At 40.8% G+C, this 17,248-nt stretch overlaps 1 protein-coding gene across 2 annotated transcripts in view; it reads right to left on the bottom strand.

The window, feature by feature from the left end:
* rims2a (regulating synaptic membrane exocytosis 2a) overlaps nt 1-17,248 on the bottom strand; it is a 1,139,701-nt gene that overhangs the window by 203,340 nt on the left and 919,113 nt on the right. For both annotated transcript variants that reach the window (XM_063054936.1, XM_063054922.1), the window contains one exon: nt 11,081-11,253. In XM_063054936.1, the coding sequence (XP_062911006.1) occupies nt 11,081-11,253 (173 nt within the window). The remainder of the gene's footprint in view (nt 1-11,080; nt 11,254-17,248) is intronic.

A 17,248-nucleotide genomic window follows, 5' to 3' on the forward strand; every position in this document is an offset into this window, starting at 1 on the left:
TCATTTTGACCTGTTGACGCCAGGCTGGCGGGAATCAATAGCCCTGCAGATTACAGTTCAACTAAATTATTTACATATAACGAGGGTTTCTGCCTCTATCACCTTTCCAGCAAATAAGTTCCAGACCCCAAGCAAACCTCTGGGCAAAAATGCTTTTTCTTCATCTTCTCCCTAATTCCCCACCAATTAACTTAAACTTATGCTCCCTGTTTTTGACCCATTTTTAAAGGAAATACAGCAAGTACCACCTGCTTATTCTCTCTAGGCTCCTCATAATTTGACTCACTTTAGCCTCTTTTTTTCCAAACAATCCTACCTTAACTAATCTTTCCTCATCATCGCATTTATCCAGTCAATAGAGCAACCTTTTTAAATATCCCTTTGCAGTCTCTCCAATACAATCACATATTTAAAGAGGCAAATTAACAAAACGACCTGCAAGTTTTGGGATGTGGGAGGAGATTGGAACTCAACCTAGGAAACACATGTAGTTACTGTACAAAAAGAGTGTATGTCCTCACAGAGAGAACCCAAGGTCAGATTTGAACCTGGTTCACTGGGATCTTGAGGCAGCAGTTACCACTGTGCCATCCTGATTTCTCAGTTCATTCTGAGTGAACACAGGTGATTTCCTGTACAGTATTTCTGGATTTATTCTCCCTGGCTTGATAGTAATGATACAGTGAGATGTACTAGGCCAAGTTTACATATTGTGGTGGAATACAATAGTACTGCTGATGGTCCACAGAGTCACAGGGATGTCCAGCTTTGAGCTGGCTGGTCTATTCCATTATATATGTATATGACATCCTTGGTGTAAGAGTGGAATTTGTCTACACAAGTGTTGTGCTGCCATTACTCCAATTAATGTTGTACTTAAATCCTTCTATAGCACTGTTTCCACTGCTGGGTTATACCTCACAAGATCCTGGTCACTGTGTTAGAAGCTGCTTACACTTGGTCAAAATCTTTAACTATTTTAAGAAGTCCAACCAACCAACAAGTGCACCACTGCAGGATATAGCAAGTGAAGTTGGAGCAGGATACCATCTCCGTAGCATTTATCAAAATACTTCCTGACAGCTCCAAGTATCAAAGTTTTGGATGTCCAACATCTGCAGAATTCCGTGTGTTTTATGATCAGGGTTTTGGTTTAAGGATTTTGATGGTTTCCATCATTGGCATCTTTGAGTCACTCAGTATTGACTGTCATTGTGTCCTCCAGCTACTGCAGCAGACCAGATATAGCCTTGTTCTCCTGCAGCCATCTTGTACCTGACAAACGGGTGGCACATAACTCCAGACTGGAGCAGTAGAGTTTCTGCTGCATCTGTATGTCAACATTTTAACATAACCCAAAATTTCGGCCCAATGCACCAAAAATTATTTGTAAGTTACAAAAAAATTGTAGGTACTACAAACCTGAAATAAATATAAAAATTTTGAAAATGCTCAACAAATCAGGTGCATCGGTGGATAGAGAAACAGAGGTAATGTGTCTTTCACAGAGGAGCGTAAACATCCAATTTGGATCCAATGATATACAAGCAGACTCAATGGTCAAATGGCCTAATTCTGCTCCTGTATCTTATAAGTCAGGTTGCCAAATAATTGATCTTCATTCTGGCATGTGTGGCCTACACCTGCTCTGGGTTACACAGCAGTGACAGTGTGGCATAAAGTATAACATTAAAGCAATGAATAGCCATTCAGCCACAATGTTATGCCAGTTTTGATTCCACTTTATACCAAATATCCTCCTCACGTATATCTTCCATAACCCACCATTCCCTTCATATTCATGTTTGTATTTAAAAGCATTTTAAACACCAAACTGCAAACATGAGGAAATCTGCAGATGCTGGAATTTCAAGCAACACACATAAAAGTTGCTGGTGAACGCAGCAGGCCAGGCAGCATCTCTAGGAAGAGGTACAGTCGACGTTTTGGGCCGAGACCCTTTGTCGGGACTAACTGAAAGAAGAGATAGTAAGAGATTTGAAAGTGGGAGGGGGAAGGAGAGATCCGAAATGATAGGAGAAGACAGGAGGGGGAGGGATGGAGCTAAGGGCTGGAAAGTTGATTGGCAAAAGGCATATGAGAGGATAACGGGACTGGAGGCCTTTAAGTTAGTCCTGACGAAGGGTCTCGGCCCGAAACGTCGACTGTACCTCTTCCTATAGGTGCTGCCTGGCCTGCTGCGTTCACCAACAATTTTTATGTGTGTTGCCTAAACACCAAACTGCTTACTTCCAGTAATACCCCTGGATACCTATCCCAGGCACCTACCACTCTGCATAAAACACTTGCACCTCATGACACCTTTAAACCCCACCTCCAACCTTAAAAGCTGGGTCCTCTGGGGTTTGATATTTCTACCCTGGAGAAAATATTTTGACCTTCTATGTCTCTTATAATTTTAAAACCCCCCAACAGGTCTTCTCTTAGCCTCCAGCACTCTAGGGAGAACAACACAAGTTTCTTCATATTATTGATATATATCGATCCTTGTAGAACACCACTGGTCACTGACCTACAGCCAGGATAACAGCCTTCCACCCCTACTCTCTGCTTTCTGTGGCAGTGTCAGTTCTAAATCCAAACTTAAAATTCACCCGCAATACCATGCATCTTTACCTTCTGAATTAACTTTCCATGAGGAGGCTTACCAATTGCCTTAATAAAGTCCATGGAGATGAGCACCCACTGCCTTAACATCAGCAGGCTCCTTTATCATCTGCTTAAAACACTTGGTCAAGTTTGTCACACCTGTCCCTGCTCTGCACAAAGCCACGCTGACTGTCCCTAAGCAGGTCATGCATTCCAGACATGAATCAGTCTTATGCTTCAGTAACTTCTCCACTAGTTTCCCTACCACTGATGTGAGGCCTCTCATGACTTGGATTACTCCTATTTCCTTTCTTGAACAAAGGCACAACACTTTTTATTCTCCAGTCCTCTGTGATTTCACTTGTCACTAGTGAGGATACAAAGATCTTTGTCAAAGCACCAATCTCTTGACGTGCTTCTTTCAATATTCTACCCTGGTGACGAATGCATCTTAATGCTTTTCAAAAGACCCAGCTCAACTTCCTGCTTAATCTCAAAATGCTCCAGCACAGTAACATGCTTCACTCGGACTTTTCTATCTCCCAAATCCTTCTCCTTGGTAAACAGAAACATAGAAACATAGAAAACCTACAGCACAATACAGGCCCTATGGCCCACAAAGCTGTGCCAAACATGTCCTTATCTTAGAAATTACATAGGCTTACCCATAGTTCTCTATTTTTCTAAGCTCCATGTACCCATCCAGGAGTCTCTTAAAAGCCCTGGCAGCCCATTCCACGCACTCACCACTCTCTGCGTAAAAAAACTTACCCCTGACATCTCCTCTGTACCTATTTCCAAGCACCTTAATACTGTGCCCTCTCGTGCCAGCCATTTCAGCCCTGCGAAAAAGTCTTTTGACTATCCACATGATCAGTGCCTCTCATCATCTTATACACCTCTATCAGGTCACTTCTCATCCTCTGTTGCTCCAAGGAGCAAAGGCCGAGTTCACTCAACCTGTCTTCATAAGGCATGCTCCCCAATCCAGGCAACATTCTTGTAAATCTCCTCTGCAACCTTTCAATGGTTTCTTCCTGTAGTGAGGCGACCAGAACTGAGCACAGTACTCTAAGTGGGGTCTGACTAGGGTCCTATATAGCTGTAACATTACCTCTCAGCTCCTAAAATCAATCCCACGATTGATGAAGGCCAATGCACTGTATGCTTTCTTAACCACAGAGTCCATCTGCACAGCAGCTTTGAGTGTCCTATGGACTCGGGCCCCAGGATCTCTCTGATCCTCCACACTGCCAACGGTCTTAATATTAATGCTATATTCTGCCATCATATTTGACCTACCAAAATGAACCACATCACACTTATCTGGGTTGAACTCCATCTGCCACTTCTCAGCCTAGTTTTGCATCATATCGATATCCCATTGTAACCTCTGACAGCTCTCCACACTATCCACAACACCTTCAACCTTTGTGTCATCAGCAAATTTACTAACCCATCCCTCCACTTCCTCATCTAGGTCATTTATAAAAATACCAAAGGGTAGGGGTCCCAGAACAGATCCCTGAGGCACACCTCTGGTGACTGACCTCCATGCAGAATATGACCTCTCCACAACCACTCTTTGCCTTCTGTGGGCAAGCCAGTTCTGGATCTACAAATCAATGGCTCCTTACTTTCTCAATAATCCTTGCATGGGATACCGTGTCAAATGCCTTGTTGAAATCCATATACACTACATCTACTGCTCTACCTTCATTAATGTGTTTTGTCACATCTTCAAAAAATTCAATCAGGCTTGTAAGGCATGACCTGCCTTTCACAGAGCCATGCTGACTATTCTTAATCATATTATGCCTCTCAAGATCTCCATCAACTGACCAACCACTGAAGTAAGACTCACTGGTCTATAATTTCCTGGGCTATCTCTACTTCCTTTTTAAAATAGTGGAACAGCCTCTGCAACCCTCAAATCCCCCGGAACCTCTCCCATCCCCATTGATGATACAAAGATCATTGTCAGAGGCTCAGCAATCTCCTCCGTCGCCTCCCACAGTACATCCCATCCAGTCCCAGTGACTTATCCAACTTGATGCTTGATCCTCCTTTATCCTAGCGTGGGTCTTCATTTTCCATTGTTATCCTCTTTTTCTTCATAAAATGCCTTGGGATTCTCCTTGATCCTGCACACCAAGGACATTTCATGGCTCCTTTTGCCCTGCCTAATTGCTGATCTAAGCACTTTTTCTGCTACCTTTATAATCCACAAGTGCCCAGTCTGAATTTAGATTTCTAAACTTTACTTATGCTTCCTTTTTCTTCCTGTTATGCTGCTGGCATTTAGGGCAGCAATGGAAGTCCCTCATCTCTGGCGGTGTTCAGGGCTTCCTTCATTGTGTCAGTAGCTCAGTTATTGCCTGGCAGCAGTTGCATCCAGTTCAGGCCCCTGAGCTCCCAACTTGTCGGAATTTGCCCTCCCCAAGTTTAGTACCTTCCCGCAATATCTGACTTTATTCTTATTACAATGAATGTTGCATTCTCACTGCTCCAAGATCCTGGGTTCAACCTGTGCTGTTTGCCTCTTCTCTAATCGCAGGGCTTTCCTCTAGGTGTTCCAGTTTCCTCCCACATCCCAAGGACACACTCAGGTAGGTTAATAACAAAAATAATCAAAGGAGAGTTGATGGGTCTTGTGAGAGAGATTAAGTTGCAAAGGTACAGGGAAATATGGAAAGGGATAAGGGAGCTACTGGGTCTGCTCTCTTGGGAGTCGGCATGGACTCCTTGGGCAAAAAATCTTCCTTCCATGTCATGCTGACTCTAAGTCTTCTGAGTACTTGAGAGCTCTGCTTCGTTAGCACCAGTGTAGGTTTAAGCACGGGTCTCAGAGAAGATTTGTACTGGGAACCTATCTCAGGTGTTCATTCTTTTGAGTTAAAAACTTACTCTTCGCATCAGATCTTCCCCAAACCCCTCAGATCACTACCTCTCCATTAAAATCCAGCTACAATTACTGCCACCCCATTACCACTGGTGGCCAATTATACCCAACATTACAATGAGGTCTGACTTAACTCTCTAAAGCTCAAGCTCTTTCCATCTATACCTGCCTTTCATTCATGATCCATGAATTAATCAGCAAAGGCGTCAGCAAATTCATTGCCTAAGGACCAACAGGTGGCACATTATGCCCACCAATTTATTTTTGGCCAACATACACTGCTGATTTAATAGGTGTATCCAGGTGGTCACAAAACAATCCCCAGGCCAAGGGATTTCAGAGGGCAGTGTCCCATTGTGGTCTTCTCCCTCTGAACGAACTTTACCGTATTCCCCTTTACCATATTTCTGCATAGCTGGGTAAATATTTACTTTTCAAGCACAAATTCCTTGTGAAACTGGTAAATGACTTTGCTTTCATCAAGCCTTCAGACTGTGCACTCCAGCTAACAGCAACTTGCAATATCATTTCTCTCCCACTTCCTTGTTTTTTTTTGTCAGTTGTCTCAGAGTAAATTGCTGCACCATATTAACAGCTGAATACTTAACAAGACATCATTAGGTTTCATATTCCAATCCATTATTGGGTATATTCCTAGTAACCAAATAGGCTTTCTAATTCCTTTAATATCTTGGTATAAAACACTGATATTCCTGAAATATTCAGATATTATGATATCTTAAAAGTAGCAAGAAGAAACTGCCATGATCTCAGTAATCATCAACACAAGAAATACTTTTGCATGTTCATTACTGTCACCAAATTGACAGTGCATTTTTGGTATATTTTGTTAATTACTGTGAAAGGGTGAAAGGGTAGTCATCCACGCTGGCAAGGCCATCAAACTGTGGGGCAGTGCATGACAGAACTACAGGTAGTTGTATTTGTCTTTAATTTCACTTACACCCTTACGGGAAACATCATTCTAATTGTTTCATTAATAATAGAGCCAGGACTGGTATTGAACCAATGATGATTGAAAAAATTGTCTATTTTATGACACAAGGAACAGAAACACCAATCTATAGTGAAAATATCTTTCTTTTGTAAAGCCATATTTACTGTCAATAAGTAGATCAGCTGACAGTGATCAGAGCCGCAGTAAGCCATTCCCACCTGCAGCTTGGAACTGTGGATTAGTTATTCCCAATGCCAATCATCTGGTTATCTGTACTCTGTAGCCATTCTTGCATTCTATGTTATTCTATTAGGCTAGAATTCATAGCGAGGAAGGATGGTGGTAAAAGGAGAGTACATGCCATTTCTCAGTGTGGTTTATAAAAGTACGCTTTTGTGAAAGTAACCTTTGAATCACCTACAATCTTCACCAAAAATAAGTCAACACCAGGATTATTCAAAATTTTCAGTGATGACCTTGAATAGAAGAGAAACTATTTGTCTTTTTAATCAACATAAACTGCTGCATGTGATCACAAGCAAAGAGGACAATATTAGCTAAAAAGGGTGCACACAGCAAAGGTTCTTGCTACACTAAATAGATAATGGTCACACAAACAGAAGGGAATTCTTTGGGTCCACACAGAGGAGGGCAGTGAGGTATTAGGGGATGAGGATCTTTTAAAGTTAGCTCTAAGGCTATTTAAACCAACTACATGGTGGTTAGACTTTACCTGACATCATTTTCAGAGTATCGCCTTTGCATATCCTCTTTATTCTTTTGTTTCTTCCCTGTCTCGTCTTCCTCCTCCTCCTCCTTCTCCTCCTCTTCCCCCTCCTCCTCCTCTTTCTTCCCCTCTTTCCCTTCATCCTCCTCCACTTTCTCTTCCTCCTCCTTCTTCTTGTCCTTTGCCTCCTCCTCCTCATCTTTCCCTTTCACCTCTTCTCTCTCTTCCAACTCCGCACATTCCTCTTGCTCACATTCCTCTTGTTCTTCCTTTGGTTTGCTTTCTTCCCCCATATCCTCATTATCCTCTTTATTCTCACTGGCGTTTACTTTTTCGCCCTCCCCATATTTCCTTGTCACCTCTTCCTCCTCTACTTCAGCCTCCAACTCTGCCTCTTCCTTGTCCCCTTCTTCCCCTCCATCTTTCTTTTCTTCTAATGCTTTTGACCGCCTGAAGATCAAATTGCAAAATAATGGAGGCATGCAAGACAGAATAAAACAAAAAATGATATTAGCTGCAATAAAAGGGATGAAAGAATTCCAAAAGGAAAAAAAACTAAAATTAAACAAGCAAGCAATCTATGTAATAAACATTGTTTTGCATCAAATCACAGATAATTCAGAATAATTCTAAGCACAGTCAGTAATTTATATCTATTTTCTATACCAGATTTAATTAGAAACAAACCAAACATAATATTTGTAAATGCTCTTACAATATTATTTTATGAATTGATATTTCAACAATAACTATTGTAGTATAACACATAAATTAATAATATATAGTAATTGACCAGCAATGCTGATGTCCCCAGTTGGGCCCTTGATCTATGACTTTGTTTTCCATTAACCTGATTTTTAAATGTTGGTTTATTGACTCAAGTTCTTGAACTCATTGAACAGGCAGTAATCTGATGGAGCACATGAAAAGCCAATTGCAAAAAGAAACCAATTCTATATTTATGTAAGAAGCCCTTCATATTGAGGATAAATATCTCATTGACCATTAATTTCTAATTCTGCTTTAACCTTTAAACATCTTTTATCCATGTGGCATTTTGTGTATGGGTGGTTCAGCAATATTAATAAGAAAGCTCCATTGCACTGAAATTCAAGAGACAAAAGGAAGTGATGAATTAGGGCTAATGGCAGCATCTGATTTGGTGCCATTCAGCCACCTGACCAGGTGTAGTGTCGCTACACTGTACATACCTCAGTTATGACGTAGCTCTTCCATTGTAAATTCTACACTAACATTGTGATATGCAAACCACATAGATGTTTTATATTATTTTCTAACAATCTTACTAATATTTATTGTAGCTGTGAAGCGTAAGAAATGAGAGCATAACCGGCTTGATAAGTAACTAGTTATGTACTTAAGAACTGATTTGTTACTCAACTGAATGCTTTTACACTCTGTGCATGTACTTATGCCAACCCAGAAAAATCACAATATTCTCCTTTAGAAGACAAGTTGAGCTGCTCTTCCCATTATCACTTCCCTAATTTCACAGTTATATTTCAAGTTTGGCAGTAAGGGGAAACACTAATGGAAACAAAAATGAAATTGACTTTGCTATTTTGGCCCTTGGAATAATAGCAATGTAGAGATGTGTTTCTTGCAACAGGTTGATGTCTTGTAAATGGGGATTATAGTGGTGTTAGTGATGGTACTTGTAGTGTTGGTGTTGTTGTTGGTGGTGGTTACAGCAGAGCACGGGCATGGAATAAGAAAAATCTTTGCCTGGTCACCAACAGATAAGCTGTTTTTTGTTTTTCCAAAAGAAACCTGGAATATATTGAGTCTTCAATACACTTCTTCATGAAAGGATTTACTAAAATAACATGTTGTTTTAGTATTTATTTCTTCCAAATGAAAGATGCTTGTAACACTGCTTTGATTGACAAACTGGTTAATTATAGACAAATGCAAGATCAGTATATTTTTGAAGTGAAAAAACATTGGAGAAATGTTGGCATTCAGAAGCATTTGGCATCCAAAAGTATAGTGGCAGACTTAGTGATCTGAATTTGTAAGTCCAAGAATTTTGTATTAGATATTGCTTCTGTGGGAATCCCAGACTTTGTGCTGTTTAAATGGGTAAACGGGAGGGTGGAGAAGATGGCGGTGCGATGGTAGTGCGCGTGGCCACTTCGGTGATGAATATCTGTTATCTGTCAAGTAGAGGGCCGTGCACAATCCTGATTTGATTGAGACAGACGTGACAGCACAGCGGAACATCTGGAAAACTTCTGAAATGCCGCTTTGCTGCCGCTGCTACTGTGTGGAAACTGTTATCTCCGGAGCTGAAGGCCCCAAAATCCTCGGCTTTGTGTGTTTCAGTGGCCAGGGAGAGGTCAAAGGCGCTCGGCAGAGGGTGGCGCTCGGGAGGCGGTATCGGAAAGGCTACTCGGAAGCTTGGAGTTTTTGGATGGATGGACTCAGGGTCGGCTGGGGTCGGCTGCTTCCTCGGTATCGGCAAGTTGACGGTGCCTGGAGGTTTATGGCAGGGAGTTTCTCCCTTTTGCCGCCTGCTATCGGGGACTCGGGAGTCGATCGACTCGGGACTTTGAGATTTTTTTTTACTGTGCCCATGGTCTGTTCTTTATCAAATTATGGTATTGCTTTGCACTGCTTTAACTATATGTTATAATTATGTGGTTCTGTTCGTGTTAGTCTTGGTCTGTCCTGTTTTCTGTGATATCACTCCGGAGAAACATTGTATCATTTCTTAATGCATGTACGCATTTCTAAATCACAATAAAAGAGGACTGAGTGTTCTCATAATCTAATCTAACCTAAATGCTCAAGGCTTTGCTCAGAACTGTCAGCATAGGCAGAGCTAGGTTTATAACCTGCAGTCCATGGACCCCTTGCTTAATGGCATTGGTCCATGGCATTAAAAAGGGTTGCTAATCCCTTGGCTAGAGTGATGCAGTTCATAATAATTAATGCCTTGACAAAGTAGATGTTGTGAAAATGTGGAGTCAAGGCTCGGGGCTTAAAGTCTTAAAGTAAGCAGATGGCCATTTTGTAATGAGAAGAGGAGACACTTATGCACTCAAAAGATTGTTCACAAATGGAATTCTCTACCCTTAAGGAGTATAAATATTTCTGCTGCAGAGTACATTAAAGACATACATTGAGAAACTTCCGCACAGGTAATCAGTGGATACCGGTGGGGAAACAGAAGCAGTACAGAGAATTGGGAACGGAGTACTACATTAATCATGATATTGGAAGTGTCAACAACTGTCCTATTCCAACTCCTACTTCTAGAGTCAATACAGCATGGATACAGGCCCTTTGGCCTAACAAGTACATGCAGACCATGGTGCCCATCCAGTTTGTCCCAATTTCCTGCACTAGACCCATATCCCTCTGAGCCCCTCTCCTCTATCCATCTGCTTCTTGACTAATTTCTTGCAGTCTTTTGAAAAGTGAAACACAATGGACAATTGTGCAAGATATTTCTCAAGCCGCACTATTTAACACATTTGTTTCATTATATAAACAACATTGCCTGGTGTATAATGACGACGCTATTTACTGTGCAGTGTCTTTGTGAGTGCTGATGACTCAGCATTGCCATATGCACCAGGCAACACTGCTTAGCCCAATGCTTAGCAATAATGTTATAATACTGAGGTTTCTGAATGTCTGAAATGGGTTGTTGTATGGTTTAAAAAAATAAAGATGGATATTACTAGAAAGAATAAAATTATTTAACTCAAAAAATCTATGAAGAAGCAACATTCCAAATATAAAACTCACTTAAGGTGTAAGAGTGAAGTACTATCTCATTAATCAAACTGTTTAAACCTGAGACAAATGAATTGAGTAATATTCTACATAAGGTAACACCATCACTGGGTCTCACCTGATCTTCCTGGTTGTTCGAGGATGCTCAGACTGCACAGACATGTAACTTGTACTGCTCATTCGTGAAGCGCTACTTGTCCTTGATACGGCAGACACGTCACTTACATCGCTGTCTGATGACTTGTTAGAGATATTATCTGACCCTCGGTGTGTGTCTCGTCCCAACCGATGCTATTGAAAAGTAATTATATCAATAACTTTAATCATTAAATCAAAGATAAAATTCCTCATTTGTTCTCATGTTCTTATTTCCATTCATATGTTACTCCAAAGCATTGAGTTTTTATATCATGCTGATAACAATATTCAGTTCAAATTTAAAAGAAGGCGGGCTAAGAGTTATTCAAGGCTCAGGTGAATTAAAACCTGATGTTAAACTGATCAACCTGCGGTTTAGGAAAGCTTAACTTCCAAGCTTAATTGTTTCAAGTCATCTTCAGTAGAAGTATCAAGCTCTTTCTTATAAAGTCATAGAACAACTGCTTCTAAAGTACCATTACTATAGAAGTTAATATCTGGAATTTGTTTCACTTTAAAAGATCTCATAAAGTGGCTTAAGGCCGTGGGTCCCAACAACATCCCAGAGATAATGCAGAAGAATGATACTCCAGATTGTCCAAATTGACTTTGTATAACAACACACATCAACTACTCAATAATGCAGGACAAATCCAGTCCATCAGTCTTCTCCCTATTATCAGCAAGTTAATGGAATATTATATCAACAGTTGATCAACAGACGTTTACTTACTAATATTCAATGATGCTCAGTTTGAGTTACAACTGGGCTGCAACTTCAGATGTCATTAAAGTCTGGACCGAATATTTAGAAAGTAGATGTTTGCCCATGTGAGTCCAGGAATTAAGGTATCATTTAACACAGTGTAATAGATGAAATGCCATGTAAAACCAAGTCACTGGTAAGGAAAAAACTTTCCACTTGCTGAAGTTATAATCAGCATAAAGAAAATACTGAAAGCCAATCATCACAGCTCCACAGGAACTCCTCAGGACGATACCTAGGGCCAACCATCGTCAGCTGCTTCATCTTTAACTTTCCTTTCATCACAATACTAGAAGTTGGAATGTTTACTGACTGTTCCAGTGTTTTGTTTCACTCACAGTCTGAGCCCATGCAATAAAACAGGTAACAATTGAACTGAGCTGGAAAGAATCAATATTTGTATCTCTGCACTACACATCTGCCAAGATATGACCATCTCCAGGGAGAATACACATATTTACTCCTGATACTTAGTAGACAGCTATTACAGAATCCCTCTTCATCAACATCTCAAAGATCACTAATGATTAGAAATTTCATTGGACCTGCTTTGGTCAGAAGCTGGCTTTTTTTTTGGAGATATAGCACAATACCAGGCTCTTCTGGCCCAACTAGCCCATACTGTCAGTTACACCCATCCTAGCCAGCATGTCTCTGGAATGTGAGAGAAAACCTGAGCTCCTGGAGGAAACCCATGCAGTCACAAGGAGAACATATAAACTCCTTACAGACAGAGGGGGAGTTGAACCTGGGTTGCTGGCGCCATAGTCGCATTATGCTAACCACTATGCTGCCAAGCAACCCCTTTGCATTAATTGTCTCACCTACCCTGACTCCCCAAAACTTTCCATCAATTGCATGGTAAAACTCAGGAACTCTCCACTTCTCCAGATGAATGGACGTCCAACAATAAGAAGCTTGCCACCATCCTATCTAAGCATCTCACTTATTTGGCACCTCATTCATCATCCTAAATCTTCACTGTCTACAATGTCAGATGTAGGTACACGGGAACATAATCGCTGCATATTTTCATGCTGGATATGCACCGTCCTAGCATGGAAATATATCACCATTATTACTAGTTCACAAAACAATCAACCTGAGTGCCTTCACCAAGCAAGCTGCTGAGATTCAGAAAGGCAGTTCATCATTTGATTCTCAAGGGCAATTCTCAATGGATTATAAATTCTATTTTGCCAGTGAGGTCAGCATCCTATGAATAATTAATTAAACAGACTTCTGCATACTTAGTTCCAATCAATTGTTAAAAGTATGTGGCAAGAGCTCTTTGGCTTGTACTTGGAAACCCAACGGAATTGAGGGATGAAGCACTGGGTCATTCTAGCCAACAGGATGAAAGAAAGCCTCGGTCAGTGGGAGACCAAAGATTTCAATATCCATTTTGGAAAAGATATCAGGCTTTGCTTTGTCTAAAAAGATATTAAAATTAACCTATTTTTCTGTGTTTCCAGCTCCAACTATGTTACCATTGAGTTTGATCAAACAAGAAAATCATCATATATTTCCTGATCATGGCTCAGTTTAGGACCGTAATGAAGATACAATATTATTATTGCTTATGGAAAGAAGAACCATGGTGCCTCCAGGTGGATCTACTCAATTCTCAAACTGAGCAGGTTAAATTTTTTGTGTGTGATGTCAGCTGTTAAGATAAATAAAATCCTTTATTTTTAGCCATGTTTACCAACAAACATTGGTGTGGTTTTCTCATTACAGTTTATGTGACAAAAATACTAAGTATTTGCTTCCCGTCCAAGGATTCTGTTGGACTTCAGATGGAAAAAGACTTACAACTACAGTGATAATGTCTTGTGTCACCTGCTCCATTACAAATTCAACCACATGCTACCTCCTTGAATCCTTTTTGTGTCCAGGAATAAGCTGATGGTTATGATTTGTTTATATTTTGTAATATGGAACATAAAATCATTATCGGAATGCTGTTAGAAGACTCAGATGTAAAATTAGGATCTAATAAGGAGACTGTAAAGATCAGTCTCATATTAGCAAGATTTTGGATGTGCAAACCAATTTCATTTCTGCAGCTTTGACCATTTAAAAATAGTCACATAACTTAGAACAGTATGGTGCAGGAATAAGCACTTCAGTTTATCATGCCTGTGCTGACCTGGACACCAATCTTGACTAGTCCCATTGCCTGCACATAGCCCAGATCTCTCTATTCACTGCCTGTGCATGTGTCTGTCTAAATGCCTCTTAAACACCACCACCATACTTGCTTCCACCACCACTCATAGTGACGTGTTGTAGGCACCTACCACTTTCTGTGTAGAAATTCTGCCTCCCAAATTTCCTTTGAACCTTTCTCAAATTATCTCAAAGATGTGCCCTCTAATATTTGACACTTCCACACTAGCACAGTGGACGTTGTCTGCACGGACTCCGGTAACACATATGAAAAGGTTGCTCATGGTAGACTGATACAAAAGAATAAGGCACATGGGAAAAAAGACTCTCACTATCTACTTCATTGAGGCCCCTCATAATTTTATAAACTTCTATCAGGAACCACAGTCTGCAAGGGTTCAGAGACAAACAATCCAAGTTTGTCCAAACCTCCCCTATAGCTAAAACACTTCAGGCAGGCAGCATCTGGGTAAACCTTGTCTGTACCCTTTCTGAGCCATCAGATCCTTCCGAGAGTGTAGGCACCAGAAATGCACGTGGTACTCCAAATGTGGCCTAACTGATGTTCTGTACAGCTGCAACATGAGTAGCCATCTCTTATACTCAAAGATTCATAGATTCAAAGTACATTTATTATCAAAATATGTATGCAGTATACAACTCTGAGATTTATCTTCCCACAGACAGTCACAAAACAAAGAAAACCATGGAACCTGCTCAAGGAAATACATCAACCCCCCCACTCCCCCCCCCCCGCCACCAGCCCAACCACGTGTAAAGAAATAGATTGCATAAATGGCAACAAAAATTGTTCCAACTGATAACATCAGACCTGCCTTACCATTCATTATTTGGAATAAATAATCTACCTATACACTCCTAGTAACAGCTCATACAGGAGTTTAGCAAAGCCTCAAGCACTAGCCATTGCAAAACCATTGCCTTATTAAAATATCATATTCTAAGGTACAATAAGGCAACATCATCATGCTCTTACTATGGTGAATGGGTATTCCCTAGTAAGTCTTATTAGGTGTAATGGCAAAACCAGGCAAAACCAAACCAAACCGAAACCAAAACAATACTGCTGTTGCCGGCGACCCGATGGATTTGTTATACTTGCATGATGCGCCCTCACTCCTGTGATGACTGCTCCAAAAGTTGACGATATGTATTTGATCCTTTATTACCAATTAGCAAACATACAATCTTGAGGCGATGAAACTCAAGCATACCCGTGTGTGAGCTAAGCATAATTGAGCATTATTGAGTGTTCAGCAAAAGACAGGGTCTCCATCAGCCCCCAGTTGCTACCAACTGCAGAGAACAAAGCATGAAGACAAAGCTTATTCCCTTTGCTTTTACAATGCCCTCCACTTATGTGACAAGTTATCATAATAACTGCACAACACATAGTACAACGCAGATAGAGAACAGATGCATGACTCTTACATTAAGTATAAACTTATTTCACTTTGTTTTCTTTGTGGCCCTGTTTTACCAATATTATAATGTATTTGTCAATCCCATGACAACAACACTACAATACCTGGAGAGCAAACATAATGTTTTGCTGCCTAAAATTGATGAAAGGCAATTAGCAACATTCTCCCAGGCTGCAGCTTTTTTTCCCTCTCCAATTAAATTATTTCAAGTTCTTATTTGAGATAGTGATTGTTGTCTGTCAAGCTCAATTATTTCCGGCTTCCTTAAAGCAGGGGTTCCAACTTGGGGTCCACAGGCCTCTCGGTTAATGGGAGGGGTCCATGGCATAAAAATGGTTGGAAACCCTTGCTTTAAAGTAACATTTCCTCTTTCCTACTTGAATTAAACTAGGAAGAACTCAGTTAATGGTAGAATTTTTGAGATAACAATCTTTCCCTGGTTCCCCTGACAATCTTGGAGATATGGCGTTAGAGTAGGCGCATTCAATAAACAGAAATACTAATGAAATTCAGCAAGTCATTTCAAAAGGTTGCAGTTTTCGTATACCTTACCGAGCATCTAAAATTCTGACATCTCTAGCAGAAATAAACTACTTTTACTCCAAAATACACAGATTTTTGGGATCATTAACCCCTTATCCCTCACCAGGTAAATTTCACATTGGCATTTGCTACTTTCAGCTTATGCTTGTTTGAAATAAATTGAATTAACTGCAGACTGACTTTTGTGATGGTGGGGAGCTCAAGTAAAGCTGAAATGGATAAATACCTTGTTGCAAGTGCTTCAGCCTTGGTCATCTGTAATTGAACACTTTGAGGTTCATCACTGAAAGGTTTGTCATGGAGTCTTTTCCTCCTTTTAAATACTCTGTACCTGGATATGTCAGGATTACAGAACTCAGTCTGAAATAGTGGTCATGGGATCAATTAGCCCTGTTTATAAATATTGCTTTTATTTAGTTCAAGTTCAAATTCAAGTTTAATTGACATTCCCCATACATGAATACCCATGAATACAGAAAAATATAACAGCATTACTCCAGGGCCAAGGTGTAAAACTAATAATTATACACAGCAACAAGGCACATACAGCAAATATAAGACAGCAAGTATATATAAGATACCAATAGAATACAGTTACACACAAAAAATATCATCCAAGCCCTGGAGTCCATGAATGTTGCAGCAGTCTGCAGTTGAACACAATATAGTTTATCTTCTGCTGAGGAAATACTAGGGGGCAGCACCAAATCCAGCATGGACTCCACACTGTCTCCGGTACTCCGGTGGAGTGCTCGACTCTGACGCCTCTGCCTCAGGTGGCTGCGGAGAGGCAACACCACGGCTTGAGGCCCAGTATTCTCTATGACCACGGGTTGAGGCCCAGTACTCACTATGACCACGGCTTGAGGCCCAGTATTCTCTATGACCACGGCTTGAGGCCCAGTACTCACTATGACCACGGCTTGAGGCCCAGTTCTCACTATGACCATGGCTTGAGGCCCAGTTCTCTCAATGACCACGGCTTGAGGCCCAGTACTCTCTATGACCACGGCTTGAGGCCCAGTTCTCACTATGACCACGGCTTGAGGCCCAGTTCTCTCAATGACCATGGCTTGAGGCCCACTACTCTCTATGACCAACTCACCCAACGTCCACCCCCGCAGTTCGCCATTAAGCCAATGAATTGGACTTGCAACATTCCACACCACCAATGTCTAACAGGGTCTTGTGATCACAAGAAAAGCCACTAAGATGATCACTC

Source organism: Mobula hypostoma, chromosome 1 (assembly GCF_963921235.1).
Source record: "Mobula hypostoma chromosome 1, sMobHyp1.1, whole genome shotgun sequence".
Taxonomy (NCBI): domain Eukaryota; kingdom Metazoa; phylum Chordata; class Chondrichthyes; order Myliobatiformes; family Myliobatidae; genus Mobula; species Mobula hypostoma.